Raw genomic sequence first — 27,868 nt, forward strand, 5'->3', positions numbered from 1 at the left:
GTTGTTTGTAATTTAGGCTTTGGAAACATCTCCCCACGCACACAAGGTGGAAAGATATTCTGTATCATCTATGCCTTATTGGGAATTCCTCTGTTTGGTTTTCTGTTGGCTGGTGTTGGAGATCAACTAGGGACAATCTTTGGAAAAGGAATTGCCAAAGTAGAAGATACCTTTGTTGTGAGTATGCTGACTGCCTCATTTGGGTTTTCTTGCTGCTTGTTCTGAATTTCATAAGTGAAATGAAAAGCCTGAAAAACAGGGTATAGCTCGTTGCAATCAGATGTACAGGAAAAGGTAGGAAGGACTTGGCACTTGCTAATGAACACCTCTGAGAATTGGGTGAAGACACATTCCCTACCATGATTATGGTTGGGATGAGGAATAAGATCCAAAGAATTTTATTTCTGCTCTGCCTTTTTTACTCGTAAGCTTGCTGTGATGCTTTCCCTTAAAGCATGTGATAAATGTATTCATTGAGATTTTTGAAGCAGTGAACGCTTAGTAACCAACTTTGTAGCTGCTTGCATCAGCACTGCAGGTGTTAGGACTGGTTTTCCACATCAAGCCCTACCCTTGCATGCAGGACACCTTTTCTATATAGAAAGGGTCTGACATGGCTTTATTTTTGATGCAAAGCAAACTGGGCCTGTGCTGAGTAGCCTTATGCAATAGGCAAACACAAACTTGAAAGCTTTTTAAGAAAAGGCATGCATTTTTGGCTTTGAAACATCAGTTCATGTCCAGACAAGGTGCTGGTGAATAACACAGATTTCCATTGAGATTTGTCTAAAAAAAGCAAGAACATTCCATAAGAACATTTTATATTTTCTGGGTTTTCATAACTGATTTTTTTTTCCTAAAATTAGAGAAGTTCTGAGATCAATTTGTGTTTCTCTTGCTCATAGAGAGAATGGTTTTCCTTTTTTTTTATAATGGGTGTATCCCTACAACAAGAATTCCCCAACATAAAAAGCAGTATCTTGCTGCCTTCCGACAATATCTGAATGAAAACACTGGTCTATATATTACAGCCTGGAACACTCCCTAATTCTGTTTATTAGTTTGCCTAAAGAACTGGGAGATGCAGATGGGTCAGAGCAGGGATTTTTATGTTCCCATAACACACGCTGTTACTCTGGTTTGGGTTACAAAACTTGACCTTGGTCATGCTGGCTGTAAACACAATCAGTTCCCACTGAATTAAAAACAAGAAAATGTCCATTCTGAACAATATTTTCAGTTGATTTCTGTGAAAGTTTCTTGTATAATTCCTTCTTTTAGGTTGAACCAACATGCATTGGGTGGATGGAAAATGTCACATTGGCTGGGCACGCAAAATGGGACTTTGCAGGGGTCTGTTCTAGCTTTAGTACAGTTTAGAAAAAATGTTCATACACAACAGCTAAATAACATGATTCATTAAATCTGCAGTTGGTCTCAAGCTGGGGAGAGAGCTAAAACTTGGAGGATCAAAATGATTTTAAAATTTTTGAAAAGCAGTCTGACTAGACAGGATTAAATTCAAGCAGGACAAATTCAAAGTAATATACGATGGAATAATAAAATATGCAGTTGCATGTCAGGAACCAGCTAAGTGCAATTTTATAGGAATGCTCTGTGGGCTCTAGAGGTTAGCATGCTAACATGGGTTAATGTCATACTGCCATGGAAAAGCATGCACTGTAGGTAAAACTGTAAGCAGGCAAAGCATACGAAACGGTCATTCCATTCTACTTTGTGCTATTTTTTCATATCTACTTCTGAGTACAACACTTAATGAAACATGGGTTAGTTTGCTGGTGCCAAGGGATAGGAAGAAATATAGGGAAGGGAAGAAAAGGAAATAAATTTATTTGATTTAAAGAACATGTAACTAAAAGGGAACACCCGTGAAAGCTTGCTGGAAAGAGAAAATTAACGATTTCTTTGTCTTGGATACAAACCTAAATAGTACACTTAAACTGAAGGAGTTGAGATATAGGTTAAGAATTAGGAAAATTATCTGATGACAAGAGTGTGGTCACAAGTAAAGTATTTGCAGTGGCTTAGGTGGGTTTTTGTCTTTGGGCAGGTTTGGAAAAGGGGATCTCTTACGTCCCTTCCAGCTCTGTTTTGTAGGATTTTGTTTAGCTGATTATTTGATTACAGAGGACTGTATGATTAAAATTCACCTTATTTATTTGGTTATTTGTGGATGTACAAAATTAGAGAAATTGCAGGTGCATGCACTACTTGCAACTCACTTGAATATCTAGACAGCCCTCAAAACTTTCACATCATCAGCTGTTAATATTAGTGAATGCTACACATGCTGCTCAGCCATGAGGAGTCCATCCCTGCTCTGCATTTACTGCTGGCAAATGTTTCCTAGGATAGTCATGTTTGCTTTGAAGCCCATTTCAGAATAAAATCCTGCTTGAATTTTTCTGTTTGTTTGAGAATTATAATGCACTGCTCTCTAGAGCTGTGTAGTGCACGCTGGGGTGATGGGTGCTGATGTGTACGGTGCAGTTTTATTAACAATGGGTTTCCTGTCTTTCCCCTTCCCTTTCCAGAAATGGAATGTGAGTCAGACAAAGATTCGCATCATTTCAACAATAATATTCATACTGTTTGGCTGCGTGCTGTTTGTTGCTCTTCCTGCAGTTATATTCAAGCACATAGAAGGCTGGAACACACTCGATGCAATCTACTTTGTGGTGATCACTTTAACTACCATTGGATTTGGTGACTATGTTGCAGGTAAGATTTTTTTCATAACTCTTTATCTTATAATGATTGGTACAGTGGTATTTATTCTGCATCTTTTCTTATTTTTGAGACAGATGTATCTCTCTTGTGGTGCCTCTCTCCCAGTTTTATCCTTCATCATTCATGTGATGGGGCCTGTCCTCCTTTTGGTTAATGTGACAGTGTGGAGACAGGAGCTGGGACAGTGAAATTCCTGATGCATGTCTCTACTTACTGTTTTTTCTCTTCTTATACTATTAAAAATTAAGTAGAATATAATTTAGGTAGGGGGTTTGTTTAATTTTTCTTACAGGTTATGAAGTGCAAACACTAATAGAGCATTTTAATCTGAATATATCTTTTCAGCTGGACTTGTTTAAAATACCTCGCCCTGTGAAGTTATATAACATAAGTTTTGTGTGCGTCCCTTGCTTTCAAAATATTCCGGAATTCTCTTTCTGGCATTGAAATATCTGATTCCTGTAGGATCTGCTGCATCCCACTTCTATGATTCTTGGTTGTCAGTACATGTTTGCCCATGTGTTTTTTGTAACGTCAGGAGAAGTTTTAGCACAACCTGTAGCTAACATGTCCAATTTCTATGGTCCCATTAAGCTGAATTATTTGCAAATAACTTTTTTTAGCTCAGTGTATCAAAGTCTGGGCCAGTTCTGTGTCAACCTTTTTCTTGAAAAGGTGTCAGAAGCATTCATTCACTTCTTAGATTTGAGTAAGTATATGCTGTCTGTGCTGAGAAAGCATGTCAATCTGAGTCAGTGATGTGTAGAGGGTGAGGTTTAGGAATTCAGAGCTTTGTGCTCTGAGCCTGAGATTTGCTTTCCTTGGCCTGGTCTGATGCCTCTGCTGATGCAGCTCCACCATCTCTCTCATGAAACACCTCTCTCCCACCCCTGAACTCTGCGCAAGCCAGAGGTGACTGACAAGGACCTTTGTGCTGGTCTGCTCTCAGTGAGCTACTCTGCTGGCGGGAACTGTTTTAACTAGACACTCATATGCTGTGGGCTCCTCCTGTGTCTTGTCTGTACCCATGGCTGTTGTGTGAGTCCACGTGTGGCAAGCTGAGGCTCTCAGGTTGGGTAACTCCTCTTGTAGATGTGCTGGAAGTTTTGCCTTGATGGCAGTAATGGAGTCTTGTCACTGGCAAAAGCTTTTCAGGTTGGTGAGGTCCAACAAGGACCTCTAAAATATCAGAACTGCTTGACATTTTTGTAAATGATCTGGGTAAAATGGGGGTAAATTTAGTTGTTGTTGACAATACTAAGCTATTCAGGGAGCCTTAATTTTTAGACTGCTTGCAAGGTTGCCAAAGATTCTTGTAAATTACAGAACAGAGCTATAAAATAGCAAATCAAATTTCTTTTGACTTTTACATAGTTATTTGTGATGTGTCCAAATGTCTTTCTGTGTGTCTTGACTTCTGCCTTTCCATTTTCTTTCCCGTATTCTTTTTCTTTTCATTTCATCTTCATAATTTGTGATTCTGGTCAAATAACAACTAGCATGAAATAAAAAATTTATGCTGTTTTCAAGTCAAGAGTCTGGGTGTTTTAGACTTTCATTCCTGAAGGGTACATGTATGCCAGGGAATAAAAATGATAGTGTATAAAGGCCTGGTTATATTTACTGTAAAGCATTATATGAAATGGCCCACTTGGCTCTAACTAGAACACTGAGTACATTCATCATTACTCCCATTATAAATTTCCATAGACTTCTCTATTTGTAGGCCATTTGATATCATAATTTTTTCCTACATTGTCTCCTTTTTAATTTTACCAGGAAACACTTTCTCTTTCTGCAGAATGTCCTTGAATTATATTGTTCTATAGCTGATGGCCTTTTATGGTTCACTTGATAGATGTTCTTTATTTAATTAAAAATCCTACTGTAAATCCATTATTTCAAAGTATCAGAAGTGCTTTCTAGTTTCTTTGAGCAATATGCATAAGACTTGTATTTGAACTGAAGTATGCTATTGACTTAAAGGAGGAATGGGATTTGTAATTGCAGAGAGAACGCTCGAGAGAACAGGGTTAGATGGCTGCCTCCATCGTAACTGGGAGGTTAACATTCCCATGGGACTATATTTTGACAGAGATAAAGTTGATAATATTATCAACTTTGGGTGAACTAAAATACTCTGGTTTTGGCAGGTGACTTGAAGGATTTTTCAAAAATGTCCAGTTGTTTCTTTTGCAGTACATAATTGGCTGGTTAAATAAAGATTTTGAAAAATAGGTAAGGTATTAATTGGCTGAGTTTGCATTGTGGAAGTTTGCACTCATCGGTGTATTTGTAAGAATGAAATTATGAAGGAAACTGACATTGCAAGTTCTCAATGGAGCTGATAGAATTTGTCCTAAGAGCTAGGCTTCCTTATTAATTTTGAGGAAGTATGTAGAATTTTTTGCACCCTAACACATTAGTATCTTCTCTTCATGATTTTTTGGTTTGCTTGTTTCTCTTTTAGGTAAGTCATAACTGCAGAGTGGACATTAAGGGCCACTGATATTTTTGTGGTAGGCTTTGTCTGGAGAACTCTCCTTGAAGTTTAGGAAAGCTGGGTGTCACAAACAAGGGAGAAACATGAAGAGTTAAGGCATGTAATGCTGTGTAGGGCTGTAAAAGAGGTGGTCATGATAGAATATTGTGGTTGTAGAGCATGCTGGTCTTGGTTCTGGTTTGCCATGGTGAGAAAAAAGCAGCAAACAGAATGATGCTCCAGTGTCTAGATGCAATGCAGTTGAAAAAAATCCTCTCAGTGGCATTAATTTGTTCATTTTGCTGATTCTTTTCTCCTTAAATAATACTTACAGTGAAAATTGTCTTCTTCCATTTAGCATTATAGCCAAAGCATAATTGGTGGGCAGTGATGCTCTGATTTGCAATTATATCAGAGTGTACTTTCTGCAATAGAAGTCAAATTGATGATTGTTTTAGTGCTTGGAGGCACTTCTGATAATCCATAAACATGTGTCAGTTTTGGCCCATAAAGTTCCCTCAAAACCCCGAAATTCCTATATATCTGAAAATTTTCAAATCTTTTTTTCTGTGAACTGTCATCTCAGAGGAAAAAAAACCCCTAAGTTTACAACCCCTACAAACAAATCCCGTGGTTGTGTTAACATATGTGTTGATGTGTAGGGAAATATTTCTGAAATACCTATCATTTTTCACTAACATGAAACTATCTGCTTTCTGGTGCCACTGCAAGTAGGAGCCGAAAAGAAGAACTTTCAGGAGGTACAGGACACTGTGTTACTCAATAGCTGTAGCAAAAGGGAGCCAACAGAAGAACCTGGGATTCAGGAATATAATGGTGTCCTTGGCTGTAGCACAGGCTGTCATATTAGAAATTCTTTTGTTCTCCAGGATTTTTTTTAGAACTTTCTTCTTTTTTGTACTGGAGACCATGTACTCTCTTCCCAGAAACCAGAGGGAGGAAATATTCCCATTGGTAGTCAGAGTCTAAGTTGTTATTTGGAGCCTGTGGAAGTTTCATCTGGGGTTTCCATCAGCAAGAGAAGCCTTAAGGCAAACATAAAAGACTGATCACTCCTAGTGTGTGCAAGAAAGGAAAAGATGAAAAGCCCTTATAATGCATGTTCAAGAAAATATATGAATTGTATTTGAAAAACTTGACTTCTTTGTCTTATGAAATGACTTGTTTTCTAATTTTTGGAATGGTTGAATTTTTTTGGAGGGAGAGAAAAAATTTTTTTATTTGAAGAAAGATTATTGTAGCTTCTCACAAAAACAAAGAACAAAAATTGTACTACAGCCTGCACTGCCTTATGAATATCAGGACATAGTCAAACATCCCTTTTCTTGTTTTCAAGAGAAAACATTGACTTTAACATGACAGAAGAAAACCCAATCAAAACTATTAATACCTTGTGAAAGACAAAAAGAAATCTTCTCATGTTGAATGTGCCATGATTTTAGCACAATGAAATATATTTCTGGATACTAAGGTTGGTACTGAGGCACACGAATATGTGTATAATTGACAACATACTGTTCACATGTACAGATAAATTCTTTAACTTGCAGTGCAGTTTGGAAGGCATAGTCAAATATTTCTAATGGCATTTATCTAAGAGGATTCAAATCTAAATTAGGTGGCATGTCCAAAACTTGACTAAATTAAGTAGAAGGCAAAAATATAAATAGCATATCAGTAGTCTATTTCACAATGGGGCATAATGATGATATAAGATTGTCTCAACCGGTTCAGTGAAACAGATCACAGAATTCTGCAAGTCTTACTTTAAAAATGTATTCCAACTCTTTTGTTACTTTTGTGAGTACGTGGGGTTTTTTGTTTGGTTTTTTTTTTTTTTTTTTTGCTTGGCTTATTTTCCATTTTTGAGCCCTGATTTTTAACTTACTGCTTTTTCACTGTTTCATTCTGTAACACACTGATGTATTGCCAGTGTAATACACATACCTGTCTATGCACTGTTGCTTGGTCTGAGACCCAGTTTGTAGTGAGCTGAGGTGTTTTAGTCTCATTTAATGTCACCAAACGGGGGCACTTGACCTGGTGGTCATAGCAGCCCAGTTGATCTGCTGTCACTGTGTGATACCATGCACCAGCAGAGAGAAATTGCTGTCATGCTGAGCCAGGGGTGTGTCCAGCATCCTGGAGGAGAGCTGTGTGCTCCCCCACAGGCTCCATGCCTTTTTTTTGGCATCTGGAGGAGCTCTTTGCCCCCTCAGGACTTGGTGCCCGTAATAGGGGCTCTCTGGTGTGAGCCATGCTTTAAGGTTAAGGTGGAGCACTGTCTTGCTTGGTGTCTGTGTAGGACAGCATGTGAGGAGTGTTTTAGATCTGTGCTTTGTATTCTGAAGTAGCTCTCCATTTTCCTCTGAGTGGCATCACGTGGCTCGTATGGCCTACTTACATTCCATCTCTGACAGCGCAATATCTTGTCCCCAGCCTTCTGTATTTCTGCATCTCCACATGAGCTAGTCTTTCTCTGTCCCCTTTTTTTTTGCAGTCCTCAGAGGTAATTCCTTTCAAATAGGAAGGATTTGAAATATGGCTGGACCTCCATATTTCTTTGGAGTGGGACAAATGACATTTCTGGATTAAGCATGTTCATCAGGTTTGTCACAACAGGGATGGTGGACAGCTACTTGTTATTCTGCAATTAAAACTGGATTATATGATATTTCTATATCAGATTAATTTGTACTGCTGATGAAAAATCAGACATATCCTTGTTTGCATTGCCAACTTTTGAATAACCCAGAAATTTTTGCTGGTATGGAATTGAGATACTCAATGCTGACAGCACTTTCTATTCTCTCCTTCTAAATTTGAAGTAAAAATGCAAAGCCAACCAACTTAACAGAAATAATTACATGTTTCTATTTTGAGCTGCTTAGCTGTAGGAAAAAAGGGGAAAAGAATGACAACAATGAAGAAAATTATTTACTTTAAAAGTACTTGTTTTACATAAATAAGTAAAAAAGATATATCTGTAATCCTGATCTCTTACCTGAGAACCAGAATCTGTTCTAAAGCACTCCTGAAATATTCTCTAATGCCTTTCTTCACTGAAACAGAGTTCTCAACCTTAGTAAGGAATATGTTTGGGCCATAGAACAACTTACATTTTCCAAAGTGTTGAAAATGCCAAATAAAAGTTATTTGGCAGATAAAGAATGGTGGCAGCAGCAACGCAATAGCCTTTGATGAAGATGGATAGGAAAACTTTGATTTCTCGTAGACCTCAAGCTACTTTAAATCAAATCATTACCAGAAAACATCTTGGCAATAAACTGTGGCTGCTCTTGCTGTAACAGATTATGGCAGTGAGACTGCTAGATTTCTTCTTCATTGTGGTTTTAACCTATTTTGGGTAGAGGAGAGGCTAAAGAAAGCTGGGAAAATTTTTGTCCCTCAGCCCACAAAATTGGGTTTGCCAAACAAGCAACAAAATTCAGCTTCTGCCTCCTCAGCGTTTTGCTTCCTAGAGGGCTGCATAAACCAATTTGCTTTGCAAAAGAAACATGATGGTGTATCATATTGATATGGTTTTTACCATGTTGCCCATAAAATCATTAGATTATCTCATATACTTCAGTACATTTAGCTTTGCGTACTCATACACAAATGCATTCATACCCATTTAAGTAAATTTGGTAGTTAATGAATTCTTTTAGTTTAAATTCAGTACAGCTGAGTTGTGATCACATTTCTCTATGAAATCCTATTTAATGACATTCCCAGGTAACTGCATTATGGCAGTTTGAGCATGACAGGAGACAGTACAAACATCCTCAGGTATGTCTCTCTCTCCCTGAGATTTGATTAAATTGTGAAATCACCCAAGGAGTCCTTGAAATTCAGAAGCTCAACCGCTAATAAAGGTTTTAGTTGTGAAACCTTACCCTTGAGTATTTCTTTGGATACCTTTTGTCCCTTTAACTTTAGGGAAGCTGAACTCCTTTGGGCATGGCTAGATGGAGCCATCTCCTGGCCAGACAGCATCGAAAACTTGGTTGAACATGAATATGGCCTAACTCCTGCCTTGGTGATTAACTTTGCTGTAAATAAAATGAGTATAAACTGTGAAGGAAGTGCTTCCTGCAGGCTGGCAGAGTTATGTTCCAGTTTCGGTTTATAAACATAATATGCCAAAAAATTAAAAACCAACCACGTGGATGCGTTCTATGACACTTGTGCATTGTATGAACAGCTGAAGAAGAGGATGAGCCACTGAATGTGGCCCATTACTAGAGCAAAGACATGGTGGTAATTAACCATTTTTTGAATTACAAAAAATTTTGGGTCAATCATCCCTAAAATTCCATTTTACTAGATTGGCATGAGATGGATGTTGTTAACAAATAACTTGATGTTTTTTCTTGTGCTGTGATAAACTCAGCCCTTTGGTGGCTGGATGTCTTCTGTTCCAAACAGAGCCCTGTCTTCTACCTCTGCTTGGGACTATGAAGGCATCAAATTATATCCACTTGCACAATGTGGATTAATCTCTTGAGTAGTTAAGTAAACCATTGCAGCTCAATGCATTTTTTTTTTCTTGATGCAAAGATGTAATTGACATGAGAAAAACAAAATTTCTGTCTGTGAGGGCTTCCATACAAATCTAGTCATCAGTAAAATTGTTTGTTATTTGCATGCAATCTCTCTTTGTTATTTGCATGCAATCTCTGTGATAATACAGCTAAGTAAAAACGTTATTCTCCATGAGAGTCAATATCAGTACTGTAACAAGGTGCTTGATATTTTCAGGCCAATTTCCTTTGATTTGTTTTATTATAGGATGCGGATACGTAAAACAAAGTATTATGTACCTGTACAGGCTACTTTAACGTGCCTGAGAATGCTTTACTATGGAGTCTCTTCAACTGTGGGCAGATACACACATCGAAATTCTTACACCAGCCCAAACTAGAAGTCTGGTTTTACTTGTTGTAACATAGCTGAATTACAAGTTTAAGGCTTCTGTTTTATTGCATGGCAAGATGTGAAATGTGAGTTATTTGGTGTTGTCAAGAGCTCTGGATGAACATAGTTTTTTTTGTGTGGAAATAAGACATCTGTTCTTTATAGCTGTATTACACCTGGAAGCTGTATTACCAACATCTGAAATTTTTTCTTTTTACTTTAACATTGGAAAGAAGTGACTGGTGCTTATGGCAGTAGGATTCAAAAAAGCTGCCTTCAGCTGACTTCTCTTCTATCTACGTTTTTTTTGGGGGGGGAGTATGATCAGTTCAACTTAAGTCCCTGTACTCTGGTTTCCTTCCGCAAAATGGAGACTATAATATTTGCCTACCCACCAGGGGCACCTGTTAATGCAGGTGCTACTCTTTCTTTACTGAGGCTAAAGGTTTTATATAAGCATTGAGATGTTTTAAAGTTCTTACAAAACCAGATTTCTCAGGATATGTACACATTGCATACTTTGGAACAATACTTAAACCTCTGGTACAGCATCATTATTTGGAGCAGGTGGGAAGTAATTTCATTCAAGCTGTCTTCACTGACCTCTATCTTAAATGATAGTATATCAGAAGTTGAACCAGTTTGTGTTCATTCAGTAACTATTATGAATGGCTAGCAGTCATTGTCTAAAATTTGCATACTCCAGCCATTGCTTCCAAGAGCAAACTAATTTATATAATTTGTTCAAATTCAACAAAGTATTTTGCTAGGAATTTTTTCATGGGTAAAAATACAGAAGTTTTAAGACATTTAACTTCTTTTTTTTCTAGGAAAATTACTTTTAAAAACATCTTTGCACCTATAGCTATTAAGTCTGATTTAATTTTAACTGTATTGTTTTTCAGGGGGATCAGATATTGAATACCTAGACTTTTACAAGCCAGTGGTGTGGTTCTGGATCCTTGTCGGGCTTGCTTACTTTGCAGCTGTCCTCAGCATGATTGGAGACTGGCTAAGGGTCATATCAAAAAAGACAAAGGAAGAGGTAAGAATATTTTGAAAGGTGAAGAAAACTCCTTTTTAAAAACTTTGAATAGAAGCCAGATGAACTTATGGCTGCTTTTGCTCTTAGGGTGCATAGGTCAAAGCCCTTTCTGTACGAACTATAATGCTGCAGCTCAAACTGCAGGAAACTACATAGCAGCCCATTCAAACATAGTATTTTATTTTCACATGTCTGCATAGCAAATTAGATTAAATGTATTATTAAATTAAGTGTATATGAACAGTTGCACTTGATTTATGGGGAAAAAATCTTAAACTACTGTTCTAGGCAGTAGAAGGTAGGCCTTAATTTTTAAGGCAAAAATAATTCTGCTTCATTTCTACAAGGGATATAGGTATGTAAAGAAAGTACGTATGTAGTTATATTTGAGATACTATGTTTTATAGTGGTAAGAAAATAAATTTTTCATATCATGCAAGATATTGGAATGAATTATTTAAATATCCCTGGGTGTGTATTACCATAATATCTTCCACAGAATTACTTGGTGTTTGTAGTCAGGTATATTGCTTTCAATTGAAATATGTTTCACTTGTAAATGTGTATTTATTATTCCAATGTTGCAACAGTATTTTACCTTAAATTTTGCCATTTAAGAAAATGTCCTGGTTTTGAAAATGTTAGAGGGTAAATAAAATTTCCTTCAATTGTAGTGTGCATAGTTCAGGTTTTACTGGGAGTCGGAGAAATTAATTTTGTTTGAAGCAACATATTATTTCCCTCTAATTTAGCTTGAGTTCCTTTGCACGCATCAGTTGATTTATGATACTCAAACATAAAAGCTCTAATTTGTTTTTGATGGAATGAATATGTTGGCTACTGTGCAGTGGCCTGCTACTTACATTGTTTTAAATTGTTTTCCTAGCTGTAGGGCATGGCATCGATGCCTAGATGTATTCCTGGCAATCCTTGAGTTCCCAAAGCCTTTGCTCTGAAGGGTAGCTTACCCCTGTGCGCTTTCACTGACTGCAGCCCCTCAGGGTGCCTGCCACCTCCTGAGCAGGAGCAGGGGCACTGCTGGCAGCAGGCAGGAGGGTGGGAGCTGGGCTCCTGGGCAGGATTAAACCCACTTTGTGAGGAATGTGGGGTAGGAAGCCCTTTTCCATTGCCCTTGCTGGCTCATGGCTCTGTGGTTAGAGACAGCTCTGTGGCAGGTCTGCTGTAAGTACACTTTCAGCAGGCAATCCATAACCACTTAGCCCTGAAGCAGAGGGCGGCAATATTTGTTGGAACAGTTTCAGTTTAAGAGTGTCATCTTTTGCCACATGCTGTAAATTTGAAAGGGTATTTATGGCCTCCCTTCCACAACAAGCTTTACTAGTGCCCTCCACACACAGGGAGCAGCAGGTACCACTGGAGTGTTCCCATTTGCAGGTTCAGCAGCTTGCAGGATTGCAATTCTGTTTTCTAGAAAAGCCCTGAGGGTGCCTTTAACAGGCAGCCTTACACAGCTTACACCAGCTGCAGGGAAACCAGTGCATCAATTCAAGTGCCAGTAACCTGCATGGCTGTGTTGGGTTATTTTGAACTTCAGAATTAGGCTGGGGTCTCCCATTTTCCCCTCTGCAATAGGAAGAAGCAGGAGAACACTGGCGTGGGCTCCCCAGGGAAGTGGTCACAGCACCAAGCCTGCCAGAATTCAAGAAGTATTTGGACAATGCTCTCAGGCACATGTTGGAATTTTTGTGCGGGACCAAAAGTTGGACCTCAGTGATCCTTGCGGGTCCCTTCCAGCTCAGGATATTCTGTGATTCTAAGTGTGGTGTTTCCTCTGGGGAGTCTCCTGCTGTCTAACTGTTCTCAACTTGGGGCATTTCCTAAACTGTCTTTAGTTTCCCTGGGTTACTTGTGTCTGGATGTTTTGGAAAAAATATGATGTGACTGAGGCACTATGACTTCAGACTATGCAAAAAATGTTCTCAGGCTTCTTTTTGCTGTATTTTATCAGACACTGTTGACACATTTTAGTTCTTCACACTATTTTCTAGAATTAATTTGATATTTAACCTCAGTTTTCTCATATTCATTTCTGTTATCCAGACAGCATCTTATCCAGAGATCTTAGTATATTGACTATATAGCACACTGAGGTTTCAGTCTTATAATGATGATAATATATTAAGAATATTTGAAATTTGTAGTATCTCGTGTATATTAGTTTATCTTGAAATATATCTATTTCAATACAGACTAACTTGGGAAAATATTTAAAGACACATGAATTGAAGAAACTTAAGAATACCTCTAACACATCAAAAGCATTCCTATTTTTATCAGGGAAAACTGTTTGCCAGGTTATGCAGTGCAGAGCTTCTTTTTCCCAGGCACTGGGAATGTGTAACCTAGTGTATCTTTTCATTCTTTCTCACCTTTATAGCCTAAACAAGCATATTCATTTTGTCTACAGCAAGGAAAACATCATTCTTCAGATATACCCAAATTGTCTTGGCTGAAGCAAATATTGGGAATACTGCTGTATACAAGTCTCATGTGTATTAGGTTAGATTAAAGACAGACATAACATTATTGGTGCAGTTTGTTCAGTTAATAATATCTCTGATGGTCAGAAATCTCCCTCTTTATTTTTTAACCCATTGCTCAGGCATGTGTGTGAATTCATGAGAGAAATAAAAATGCTTTAGCAGTTTAAAATTCTATAGTTTTAACAATGGCGGAGACCAGTTTGAGAATTGAATTATGACATACCTTGTGTGTTAGTTAGAAATTTTTTGGTTTATTTTCTCTCTTCCATCCTAATGAAACTTTGTAGGAAGAAAGTAATACAAATATATTGCATTTTGTTACAAGATTGGCCATAAGCATCTTAAAAATATTCACTTTTTACAGGTCTCATTTTATGATAAAAACTGCTGCTCTTAGCTCATTCTTGCTATCTGCCTGGGGAAATCTGAGTGAAGATGCTGAAAGAGTTTAGTGGAAATGTAGTTATCAAGTCTCTTCTGTGCCAGAAGCCAGATGAGACTGGATTTCTTGTCTTTTTTCCAGTTAAACCTAAATTTACAGTGGACTGTTCCAGCTTCTATGGATGCAGATTATAGCAGAGGAACCTCTCTGCAGTTCCAATATACATCAGTGCAATGCAAAACCCTAGTTCCACGTATGGGGTTTATTTTTTTAACTGTCTTAGGGAAGTGTTCTGTCAACCCTGGTGGAAATAGCCTCTTATACCTAAAGGTAGCCTTTGAAGTTGGAAGCAATGTTATATATTAAAACCTATTGAGATACAGAGTCCATGATAAAATCTACAGAACTGTGATTAATAGCAACCTGAATACTGAAGCTGTTTAATGTATTTCCTAGGAAATAGGATGATGAAAACCTTATTTCCTGAAAATTATGGGGATTGTTATGGGAATCAACACATAAATATAAAGAAGATTTTGTATAGGACTTGTATCCTACTTTCCATGAAAAAACAGTAGTCTACCACATTTTAAATACAGGAGGGAGTAGATCATTCAGTAGTGATCAGTTGTGCTGGTTTCAGCAGTCTAAGACCAAGCAGCAAAGTGTAGAGAATGTTACTCGAGTCCAGAATGGAGTCAGAGAGGTTGCAAGTGTTGAAAAGCCCTTCTTTACTTCCCCCCAACAACCAAAACTATGTATCATCGGAAGTAGATTTCTTTTGACAGGCAGCCATAGTCTCTTTTTTTTGCCTTTTCCTATAGTCCAAGGTAAAAACTATCAATAAACATCAGCATATTTAGGGTATGAAGGGGAGTCCTTCTTATTCCAGGGAGGAAGCATGCTGAAAATGAATATTACCTAAAATCTATAGTTCTATTCATATATATTTTTAATGCAGTTGTATTTTTTCTTAGTAGCAGTTTACATAAGACTTTGAGGCGATAATGCATTTTACTGTTTCAACAAAATAAAACATGTATTTTTTTCAATATTCTACCAGCAAAGCTTGCCATATCCAAGTAGATCTGAGACAAAAACAATCTGATCAGATATGCACTGATGCACAAAACTTCTGTATTTTGATATTAAAATCCAGATAACCAGTATGTCAGTCAGTTGCTCAGGTGGCTTTTGTCTCCTGAAACACTCTAGAGAATTTTGAATGCATCAAATGGGGTGGGAAGTGAAAGACAAGTAGAGACAGAAGTGGGAGTTTTAGAAGGATAGATCTGGAAGCAGTTCATACAGTAAGATAGATGAAGTGTCAGAAAGTCACTGGAACATGCTGTGTGCTATAATCTTAAGTAGGCGATCTGTCTCTGAAGTTCAGCTTCAGCTGTACTAGCTTGGCTTAAACTCCCTCCTCTTCATTATTCTCTACACTCTGATTACTCAGAGCACTTCTAAAGTCTTCTGATTTTAGTCTCTTTGAAAGGTAAATTTTCAGCAGGATTTTTTTCTTGTTGTATTTTTTTCTTCTGTATGCAGCAGCTCCTGAATTCCAGCATTTTCAGCAAAAATGCCTACCTAACCAACAATCTTAGGCAAGATTGTTGGGCTATAGATCCTGGAGAAGCCTGTTCTCTTCACTGTATACCATGAGTCCAGGTGACTGACTTATGTTAGACATTAGCTCAGTTTGGACAAGTGATTTTTTTTCATGCTGCATGTCTGTCTTTTGAATTGAACAGCATGGATCCAGATTTACGGACCAAGCCTAATGTTTCATGCGAAATAACATTCACTTCTTGTGGAAATTCAAGAGGCAGTTGCTATATTTGATATTTATAAACAAATTCAACAAATTTGACTCATCTGAGTCATCATTCAGTTTAATCTTCTTGGCACCAGTGACAGAGCTGTCACTCAAGTCTGTCAAAACAGAATTAGACTTGTCATGATGATGCCATGGAGATTATTGCACTCCCCATATTATTTGTTGCCTTTTTATTAGCTTCAGGCTAAAGGTGCTCACCCAGCATAAGGGTCCCAACATAAACAGAACTTAAGCCGATTTCTCATATCCCCTGAAAAGGGACCCTAGATGTAGGCTGTATGTGTGAAAAGATGGAAAAATTAGTGGACTCAAGTGAGAAAACAGTTTTGAAGGGTTTTGGTGCTCCAGGCAAACAGATTGTCCTTGCAGGCCGTGTAGTGAGGGTGTATGACCAAAGAGGAGGAAGAAGTTGTTCAGTTGGTAAATGAACTTTTGACCTGGCTCTCCCTGTTTCAAGAAACAAAATTCATTCACTTAGAAATGAAGTTGGTAGACAATAGCTCTTCAGTCTGGTGATCAGAGACTGTTTACAGAGATGTGAGTCATTTGCTGGTCCATTTCGCATTGTTCCAAGTGAGATAGGTCAGCTTCTGCTGAAGAAAACAACCGTTTGGGCTTTTGCTTTTCTTACATCCACTCCATCCAACCCCCCCAACTCCTGGCAAAAGAAAACAGATAAGCAATCCAAATCATAAAAGAAAAACAAGCAAACAAACAACCAAAATAAAAACCCAAAAGACAAGAAAACGTCAACCAACCAAAACCCAAAAAACCAAACCCAGCTGCAGCAGTTTAAAGAATTTTAGATCCACAAGTTTGCTAGATTGGTCAGGCTGGTGTGATGGATGTCTCTTCCTAGAAAGCACTGAATTGCAAATATTTGTGGGACACAAGTATAATGTGAAAGCCATGGCATGCAAAGTAATTTTGCAAGGCAATGATTAATACGGGTAACAATTCTAAGATGTGCTAGCAGGGGATCATTGAGTTTCTGTAGGAAAGTGGTGCTACTGCTGCAGGTGTTGTTAAAAGGTACGTTACCAGAAAACAATCCCTAGATTTGTGGTCTAAACTTCAGAAAGAGTGCAGAGAGCTACAAAAATGACAAGGGAAAAATCTGAAGAGAAGTCTGTCTAGCATTAAGAGGGTTTTTTTTCCTGTACATCCAAGATGTGCAGAAAAGTCTATTTGAGAAGGAACAGTCACATTCAGAAGGTGATTGTTTTCAATAATTTCTATGAGATTGGGAGAAATACAAAATCCTTCTACAGTCAAAGCAACCTCATGTCTCCAGTCAAATTTGACTAGTAACAGGACAATAAACCAACCAAAACAATCCCAAAATATAAGGTGAGAGTACAGTCTCTCTATCACAGCCCTGAGTCTCAGGGACGTATAAAGAGTAGTATTGGTGTAAGGAGGAGATGGAAGTGACTGACCTGGTTCTGAGTGCAGCTTGATCTCTTCCTTTCTATGAGTTTAACTTATGCTGGTGATGTTCTTGAATCTGCCCTAGCAACAGTCTGTAATACTGAGTTTCTATATTGATCAGTTTTTTAAAAGTCTGCTGTGGTAATATGTGCAATAGTGAATAGGAAAGAACATCTTGTTCTGAGAATTCCAGGAAAACTAAACAGCTGATGGCTTTTGACACTTTTTTTTGAGATCTTTCCTCGTAGTTTTGTGTACTTTGTACATGTGATGCTTACTTCACTTCAGATTCAACACTCACACAGATAACATCGACACAGTTTTGCTGTGGTTATATTTATATTTGTGTAATGCCTCTTAGCTGGGCATACCAGGCATTTAGAGACTGCTGTTTTATTATTGCATATTGAATACCAGGTCCTGCTGGGGTGCTGATTACAAGACATGTGCTGCCAAGTACACTTCCATGAGGAGCAGCATGGCCCAGGGCATGGGGACACTGTCAGTGTCTCTCATGCCAGGCACTGTGCCTGGCCCTGCTCTCCCACAGTGCTCAGAGAAGGAGAAAATTACTCCAGTGAAGGCTGCATGCAGCAAGGGAGTGATGGCAAGAGCTATTGAATTTGCAAAAATAAAGCTAGGGCAAGAGACTTATACTTCATAATAAGAGAAATTTTTTAAAGAGAGATCATTTATAACAATGTCATTTCTTGGAGTTAATTACCCATGAAGATTCCCAGAATGTATGTTGTGATGGTCTACATTGAGAAATCTTAATTTTGGAGGTAAGATGTAATTGATCCTTTGTGACAGCAGTAAATATATCTGTGGTTTACTTTATTGTGGGCTGAAAAGATTCCAGATTAAATATCACTGACATCTTCCTGATTAACATTCCTGAAAACTTTACCTTTTTTTTTTTTTTTTTTTTTTTTTAGGATAATCTCAGTACTTGAATATTGTTAGGAAAAGACTCCAGAACATGTTACTAATGCTGAGTGTATGAATCTGATAAGTGTCTTGAGGATGAGTCCCCAGACAAAGCCAGTTCAGCAGAATGCCCTTGCAAGTAGGTGTGTCGACATTGAGGAAAATGCTTTGTAATTGCAGATAAAGGGGACTGAAGAAGCTATGGAATACTTCCTTTCACAAGGGATTGGTGCAGTTGTAATATTAGTGATGAGCAGCCAAAGTGGAGCTATTTCACACAAATATCACTCCAGATACTGACATTAGAAAGTTAAGAAATAAACAGCTCTTGCTGGGCCTTGACCATGTAGTTACTATAATCATTCCTTGCTCATTACCAAGTAAAAATTATAATTCTTTTTTTAAGCTTGTTCTTTTTTAGCATATCTTTATAAGATAAAAAAAGTCCAATGAGTTATGAAACAGTTGTTGTCTCTTTCCTCTGGGAGAAAGTTGAGGCAGTCTTTCAACAGCCTGTGGCTTGGGTTTCATTATGCTTCTAGTATAGTCCTGAAAATGTTTGCTATTCCTGGCTGCAGCCAAGTGGTTGGCTTTGTAGCACAGGCAGAGGATACACACTGTTCTCCTGAATCACCTTAGGCTCAACTGATAGAGCTTTGTGCAAACCTAAGTAGTTTCTTGTGGCTAATACAGGTGCATGTCATTCACTCTCACCAGGATGAAAGAGGGGTTGGATGGCTCTCTGAGGCAGCTGAAACAACTGAATAGAAATTATTTTTAAAGGGAAAATGTCAACATCTTCTTTTTTTAATCTTTATCTTTGGAAGTTAACAACAAAGCAGAGTGTAAGAGAGAGAGATAATCAGGCCCATAACTTGTCTACACTACTGAGACATACACACATGCAGCTCTATGCAAAGAGGTATCCGATGGGCAATATTCAATAATAGTTCTGAGGAAATACCTAACACAGCAGTCTTCATATTTATGGAAAAACATAAGGTAAAACAAAATAACTGTGTTCACTGTTAGTATATCTGCTTCTGTTTCATAGGCATGGTTTTTAAATAATATTTTTAGGCTATTTTTATTTTGTTGAATAAAACCTTGATAGAGGAAAAGGCCATTTCTCGCATCTGCCATCTGTCACATCTCCACAAAAGATATTCCCACAGCTGCCACCATAGGAGTTCCTCCACAAATAAAATAATCAAAATTTGTGGGCTCTCTGCATTCCCATTGGAGAATGTGGTTTATTTCATCCAAGGCATCAGATGTGTTCATGGAAGTTATGTGGGTGAAACCAAACAATCTTTGCCCACCAGAATGAACTTGCGAGCATTGCTTATTACAGGACTGAATAATCCAGTTTCCATCAGGAAAGCATTGTTCCCAAAACATTTCTGACCACCATGGCAACAAAACCACAATTGTCTATGTAATTGAAACCTTTCCCCAGAAGATGACAATTTCACAAAAGAGACCCTTCTCCCCCTGATATTTGTCTGAAAAACAGAGGGATGCGTATACCACGGAAGTGGAACCAAAATAGGCATCACTTACCGCTTCACGTGCTTCATATGTGCCATTCACTTTGAAATTAAAGTCTGGTACCTTAAAGACCTGGTGAAGAAGAGTTCCCTGCTACAGAACTGAGGTCCTGACAGGATCAAGTAGAAGATGGTGGTTAAACACCTGAGAAAGCTCAGCATAGGTATCTCATTTAGTGCTTGTGGTATTTCTTGCATTTTGTGGCTGTTTACATTTAAGGACAAGTAGAGCACACTCTTCTCTAAACACCTCTCCACAGCTATTTTGTGTATGTACTAATAACACTATGAAAGTAGAAATACTGAAAGCCAGATCACTGGGTTGGGAATTTTAGGTGGACTATAAATGAGATTCCCTTAATATGCAGCAAATGCATGGGTTTCACGAAAAGTTTTTGTGAAACTTATCTTTTTCTCTTCTGCATTCTGGTCTTCTCTAACCTATAGCCAGCTGAGGTAGTGAATAGAAATTTGTGTCCAGCAGCAACTTGGGTGGGAAAAGGTGCCATATGATTGCCCAGGAAAGTGAGATGGCAGGTAGGAAACCCCCACTATGCACTCAGGGATAAACCCACCCAGCAGCTGAGTTGTTAAACTCATCACCCCTCTCTGTACCTACATTTTTTTTGAAAAAGAAACTTCAATTTCTGTGAATGCTGGGTGAGTTTCCTGAGAACTAAGACAAAATGTTATGTTCTGTACTCTGCTGCCTGCGTAATTTGACATGTAACGCGCTTTCTAGTTTTGTCTGAGTAGCATATCATAGGTTAATTGGATGTGTTATTTTTAAGTAGCAGGATAAAGTACACTGGAGAGGAAAAATGAAGCTATGAAAATTCGGAGAATGCAGTAGGCATAAATGTTTGGCATTATATACTGGGGAACATCTAGACTATTAAGAATATCTGTAAGGAAGGGCACATTTTTTCACCCTAAAATGTAGTAAAATGGATACCTCCAGCTCATCTACTTGTTTTTTAAATTCAATTTTTTGGCTTGCACGACCATGCTCATCATAAAATGTATGAGCCCTGTATGCCAATGGGAAACAACATAAAGCACAGCTATGACAGAAAAAGCTGCACACATTATTTAGAAATATATGTTTTCATTTTCCTGCATGACATATATATAACACTATTTTTTTTTTCTTATTTGCTACTCAGTGGTTTGTCTCCTCCTGAGTATATCATAACTTTTATGTCATATATCTGAGCTCCATCCAAGCAGGATAGATTTCTTCCCACTCTGTAAATACAAGTAGATTAACTGATTATACTGTAATGTTGGGATTTTTCAAGAATCTCTCTGAGACAGAGGAGCAAAACTAAGGCAAAGTTAAGTTAGGCAAGTGCATTTGTCTTGGTTTATTTAAGGATGTCCTTAATTATGCTTTTGTTTGTTTGTTTTCCTGCCAGAGCACAGATGTGGCTTAATTCAAAATACAGATTACTTGTGTATTGCTACATGGCTTGTGCTTTCCAGACTCTTAATAGGAAGAGTGGCCTTCCTGAATGGAGGGAAGTTTTGCTCATATAAGTATTTGGATAATTTTGTGAGTGTCCAGAAAGATTCTCAAACTCTTGACAAGTATAAGGAATTAGAGTAAAGGTAGTGGAGAATGAAGCAGGTGCTTCAGTACGTTCAAATGCTTTTTTAGTTTTAACAGTAGCATCCCCTTGGACATACTTACATGCTGTCTTATGCTGCTGGCCTTTAGCTGAGTGTGGAGCCCAGCTAGACAGAAAGCTAAAACACAGTGGCAGTGAAACTGGATAGGAACTTTTGGTCCTGCTAGAGATATTGACTGAGAGCCAGTTGTAGGACATTATTCATTTAGATGGATTTTGGCAGGAGTAGGAGAAGGAATGATGGCTTAAAGTCCATGGTTTTTTTTCCTAGTTCTGTTAAATTTAGTATATCTGTCTTGAAGTTATACTGGTGGTGGTATATGTGTGCAGCCTGGGAACTGTTTGGTCATTCATTTGGTCATTCAGGAATTTCATGCAGTGTTTTACTGATGTCTGTTTTTCACTACACAAACTCCCCAAAAAACCTAAAAGTGACTTTAACAAGAATGAGTAGAATACTCTTCACAAATGGTTCAGAGGCAATTTCTCATTATATCCTACTAGAGCAAATGTGAGATTTCCACCACAGGTAGGCACAGATATATTGGCATAGACATTTGCTGGTGCTACTGGAGATGACCCGTGGTATTTGAGACACCCCCATAGGGCTGTTGGATATGGTGCTGATCATATGGAATATCCTGGCAGTGGTAGCTGGAGGCCAGGGAACCTGTGCTGGGCAAGGAATTGTGCCAATGCTGTTCATTTGTTAGAAAAGTTGTGGGTGTTGTTTTTGGGGTGTTTTTTGGGGGGTTGAGGTTTTTGGGTTTTGGTTTTTTTGGGTGTTTTTTTATTTTTTGGTTTGGTTCTGTGAGGAAGTGTTCTGTGTGGAATATTTACTTGTGTTACTATATACCATAATTCTTGAGAACTTGTTATTGAGACTTGTCTTCCCTAGAATCATGAGGCAGTAGGGTGCTGCTTCCTGCTTCTTAAATACATAATAAAGTTACTAGCTGTTGATGTTCAGTGTAGCTAGGTTGATACTCCTTGTGAAATATGTCTAACACCTTGCAGTCTAATTTGGATTTTGATGTGGAGGAAGTCAATTCAGGAGCTGGGATAGGGACCATGTCCCCATTACTAGTGGCATTTCTCTTCCCTGAAGGTTGAAGTGAGAAGCATCACCAGATTAGTGCTGCTTGTTGTATGGCTGAGTCAGGTGCTATCACTCTGACATGTTTTTCATATTGCTTCTGAAATATTTTGTGACATTTGGCCTTCTGTTAAGTACGTAGTTGTCAATAATTTCTGTGACTAAGAGGCCTTGTCCTCATGTCACACTGCCTCCAACTATGACAGCTGTAGAATCTACAGAGCTGTGTTGTAATGAGGCGACAGAGCTGGAGGAAAGTAAATAGTTGTCACAGTAGGTAGGTATGCAAAGAATTTCATTTTCTTGAGCAGCACAGGCAAGTGGCATTTCAGCGGCTTTGCATAAGACATTTTTTTGGTTGTCAGAACCCAGATGAAGAGGAGCTGTAATGCAGTGTGATAAAGTGTCATAACCTAAGGACAGAAAGAACCTGAACATACACAGATATGTCCCTATGGATCAAGGAGGGATCAAATTATATAAGCAAATTACTAATGTACACTGGTAGTTAAAACTGCACATTTCTTATAACCTGTTGTGCTTGAGTCTGGAAGTGCCATGGAACTAAGAGCTTTATTTAGAAGAGGTAACATTTTTGAATGTGTTTCAGTTCACATGAAAAGTAGGGGCTGAGAGCAGTGATTTGGGGCATGTATAGTACAAAGAGCACTGAACTCTTGGTTTCTAATGTGTGCCCATTCCCTCTGTTTTCCTACTAACGCGTGTTGATTCTACTTAGTCATAGTATTACTAACAGCATGTTGTAATTTGTATTTTTTCCTACTTTTTTAATATAAACCGACATTACAACTTTGGTGTATGGGCAGGTAGAATTGTGTCCACTGTGCTAATGTTCCACACCACCTTAATTAGAGTGAGCTTATCTCCAAAGGCACATTTATTGATGCTCGTCAGCTGGCTGCACAAACTTGCTTTCCCAAAGAAATGTGATTAGAATTCAGTCATCAGATACCCCAAGAGCTACAATTTCAAGATTCTCCTGAATAACTTGCATGCCCAAGAGCAGCTTGCCCTGTGTGAGACAGGACCATCACCGGGAACATTTTGAGCCTATCCTAGAGGTTACAGAGACTTGCTTTCTTCAGAAGCAAGTCCAGTTGATTTTCTTTCCTGGATAACATGAAATCACGTGGGAACTGCAAAAAAAAAAAAAAAAAAAAAATTGAAAGATTACAGGGAGACAGTTCAATTGTGCTGAGACACAATTTAAAAGCCTGATAGCATCTCTTGTATGTGACCATATGCAATGCCAGAGATGTGTGCCTGAGCAAAATACCTGGTCTGTTAAATGCTTACACAGAGGGGTACATATAAATATATGCAGTAAAATAGAAACCTGTGCGCTGGCTCTTTATTCCCCCAGACAGAACCATTCTCCAGAACCTGAGCAGCCTGTCTTTAGTAAGGCATAGGAAAAAGAGAAAATTGCTCCAGGGTTGCACTGATACTATTTATCATATTTTTATTACTTGTTTACTACAAGTAAAAATATTGGAGCAGCTGAGATGTTTCAGCATTGCAGATTTCATTATGTTCAGATCTGAAGTGCAGTGTATCTGATCCTAGCTGCACAAATCAAATACTAGTAATCATTCAGCTAGGTGAGTCTTCTGTGTATTGCAGATAATTACCCTTGTTTTAGAAAATACATATTTGTCCACATTTATCATCTTCACTGAAGTGGAGATGAATGTAATAAAATGACCCTTGAGTAAAGAGATCTTTTTATTTTGTTTCTGGAGGGGGAAAGTTTTCCTGAAACCCTGTCACTCCTGGATGAGCTGATTAATTTTTACCTTCATTATATTCCTGTTTTCCAGTGCACTGCAAAGCATGAATAAGCTCGTGGCTTCTTCTCTGATGGTTTGCTCCCTGTATTTTTCTGTCTAAACTCTTTTTTCATTTCTGTGCTTACCAAGTCAGAGTTTTCTTGCCAGTGATTTAAATTCTGGACTGAGCAGTACCAATTAGACTAATTTATTTATGTGGGTTAAATTCTCCTAAAGTGCTTCACTTTGGAGTTATGTTTATGAGTGATTTATCTTCCCTGTGCTGTATCTTCCCAGTATTAAGCTGACTAGGGAGCAGAGATTTAAAGAGAAATAATCGGTTTCCTTTGCAGTTGTAATGAGATATCATCATCAAAGGGTGCCTCTTTTAGTTACCTATGTAACTTAGTGTAACAGTTGTTTGACTGAAATACAAGTGCAAAAATATAAACAGTAAATAAATGACAGGCCATAGTTTACTTCAGAGTAGATCTGCTCAGTCTACCTTATGCCATATCTGAGGAAAAATAAGGATGTTTTGGGCTTGAGGGTGGGAAGCATATATGCCACTGAAGTGACTTTTAACTGTTGCTATGTTGGTGCTATGTTTGAGCGAGCGCAGAAAAGAGAAAGCAAACACCTGATGGTCCCTTTAAAAAGGCTTTTCTGTCTAAATTTAGAAAATTCTTTGCCAAATCTCCCAAGGATCTTTCCAGAGACAGTGAAAATGCTCATAAATAACCCTCACCCTAGTAACAATACATAACACAGCCTGGATTGCTGGGATTTCAGCATCCCCTGACCAGCTGGGTATTGTGCAGCTGTCAAGCCTCTGCAGCTTCCCTGTATTGCTGGCTGTCTATGATAACAATTAAAAAAAAAAAAAGCAGCAGAAAATATTTTTATTTGTGTTTTTGGAGTTGTTAGCTCTTACTAGTGCAGTGCTTCTTCTTTAGTTGCTGTCAATAAAAGACTGAGTCTTTGGCATGAGAAATTTGTGCCGGTGGCAGCTCTTTGGCAGCCCTGCACTCTCACCAGGCTCCTGAAGATAAACAGTGTCTGAAGTCCTTGGTTCCATAATGCCTCTGTTTTATTCCTGATTTTTGCTGCAGGTTGGGGAGTTCAGAGCCCACGCTGCAGAGTGGACAGCCAATGTCACCGCTGAGTTCAAGGAGACCCGAAGGCGCCTGAGCGTGGAGATCTACGACAAATTCCAGCGGGCCACCTCCATCAAAAGGAAACTCTCTGCAGAACTCGCTGTCAACCACAACCAAGACCTGACCCCCTGCAAGAGAACACTGTCAGTGAACCACCTGACCAGCGAGAAGGACCTCTTGCCAGCTCTGACAAAGACGGACAGCATTTACATGAACGGCTTGACGCCGCACTGTGCAGCAGAAGAGATAGCCGTGATCGAGAACATTAAGTAGCCATGACTTTGGATCCCATTCCTTGGGAAGCTCTTGGCTTAGACTAGCCATCCACCTTTTTTTCCTCCACCCTGTCGATGACCAGTGCTAGCAGCATTTTATATGTGTGCATGAGTTCCACAGAAAAACTACAGTCCCGAGTTACCATCGCATCTCTTCAGAGACACAAAGATGAATGGCACTGCTGGTTCCGAAAGATGCTGGAACAAGCAATGTTTTCTGCCTTTATCTGCCCAGACTGTTTTTCACTTCTAATGTGCCATACGGCCTCACGAATGAATCTCACTTGTTTATGGTAACAATGTAGCTTTGAGGGATCAGTCCTTAAAATTTCAGGGTCTACCTTACTGAGCCTAGGAATGGACCATTTCTGGACTACAACACATTTGTAAATGGCAAGAAATACTTATGCAGCCTTTTACCTAAGAAATTTTGGTCAGTGCCTTATCTTTTGAAGAACCAGAACCTCTACAGTTCCTGTACAACTTTTGTTTGTTTGGGTTTTTGCATGAGAAATGTGTTTCATTTAAGCTTTCGTTCTTCTTGAGATGATGGTGTTTCAAAGGTGTCTGTTGTGAAGATACCAACCAGCACGAATGAATGCCAAAACTCAACAATCATCAATTGATGTTCTTAGCTCCAAATTTAAAGGCACTGCAGTTTCAAAAGTTGCAAACCTGTCCCCCAGAAGCATTTTGTTTTACTCAGGTCCAGCTGATACTTGTTCATGCTGACTTGTAGGATTTGCAGACCCTTTTCAGGTCTTAGTTTTCCAAGCAGTGTTCAGCAGTTGTTTTTCTCTGCATCAGATGTACCAAAAAAATCTGCAGCTTATCTATCACGAAATCATTTGGTAGATGACAAGAGCAAATAAAAATTACTGTTTTGGTGAAAGGCAGGGGAAGGCTTTTAATTGCTGTGTTCTAATAATCACATCCAAAAAACAATGCAGAAGAATACAGCTATTTTTAATAAGCATAAACCTTCTGCCAGATATTTGGTATGAAAAGGAATCTTAATTTCCTTTTTAAGTCAAGTTACTCCAGAGGCTACATGATATTTTACCCAGGAACCCTGGTGGAGTGCTTTCCTGAATGTCACGTGGGCTGCTTGTGCCAGAGCTGTGGCTAACGTGGGAATGCAATTGAAACTGGTATCACTGTGACTTTCTACATTTCAAATAGAGATGGCTCTGAATATCAGAGCAGGCATGAAGAAGAGCTGATAAATAGCACAATCTGAATACCGATGATTGTTCAGACAGGATAGGCTGACAAGAAGCAGATCTAAACCAGACTATGGGGTTTTCTTTATTGGTTTTAAGAAAACACATTAATTTTGTACCTTCTGTTTTGCTTATAGGTGTACATGAGATTCAGAAGAAATGCAGGATGGAATGGATAATTTTGCATTTTTTTCCTTATGTTAGTCCATTGTAACCTGGCTGTACAGAAAATGAATAGAACAGGCCTTAAAGAAAAATTTAGGCTCTGTAAATTAAAAAAGAATGGGACTTTGCTGATTGGGCATGATTCAAGTGGCAAATCTTACAGCATCTCTGACCGTTAGATAACATGCAAGATATGAATGTTCATGTTTTTTGGATGCTTAGCTTGTTTTCTAATAAATATAAGTTAATATGTAAATTCAGTGTAAATATCAGTCAATTAACATTTACAGAGAGTACGCTTTTAAAACTAAGAAAGTTCCATGACACTGCACCGAGCAATGCTCTTATAACAAAGACCCTTGTCTCCCCAGCACAGTGTTCTGAATGTCCACATGGCAAGGGTTCTTCTTGCCATGTATAAACTGTGAATTGTAATGAAAAATAAAGTTTTTAATTAAAATAAGCTTTCCTGAATCTCCTGCTTGCTATAACTGGAATGCTAAGGAGCAATTTGTGAAACTGATTTTTATGCTTTCATTGGTTACAGACTATACCAGTTTGCCACCTGCTTTAATTTAAGCTGGTTTAGCAATAAAGGCTTGACTTACCCAGCTCAGAAATTACTATTTTTTTTCTTGATATTAAAAATGATGCTCTTTGGTTGCCATACCTTAA

The 27,868-nt window shown here is 38.4% G+C and overlaps 1 protein-coding gene across 1 annotated transcript; it reads left to right on the top strand.

Moving 5' to 3' along the window:
* LOC121673030 (potassium channel subfamily K member 2) lies at window positions 1–27,868 on the top strand (the record flags this gene model as incomplete). The annotated part of the gene is made up of 4 exons (XM_042046047.1): window positions 1–177; window positions 2,556–2,742; window positions 11,080–11,219; window positions 25,486–27,868. Coding segments are annotated over 4 exons (822 nt in total), but the record flags the coding sequence as incomplete, so codon positions are not given.

The sequence above is a fragment of the Corvus kubaryi genome, unplaced genomic scaffold (genome assembly GCF_017639235.1).
Source record: "Corvus kubaryi isolate FWS band 111438036 unplaced genomic scaffold, C.kubaryi_AGA036_p1.0 65111, whole genome shotgun sequence".
In the NCBI taxonomy this organism is placed as follows: Eukaryota; Metazoa; Chordata; class Aves; order Passeriformes; family Corvidae; genus Corvus; species Corvus kubaryi.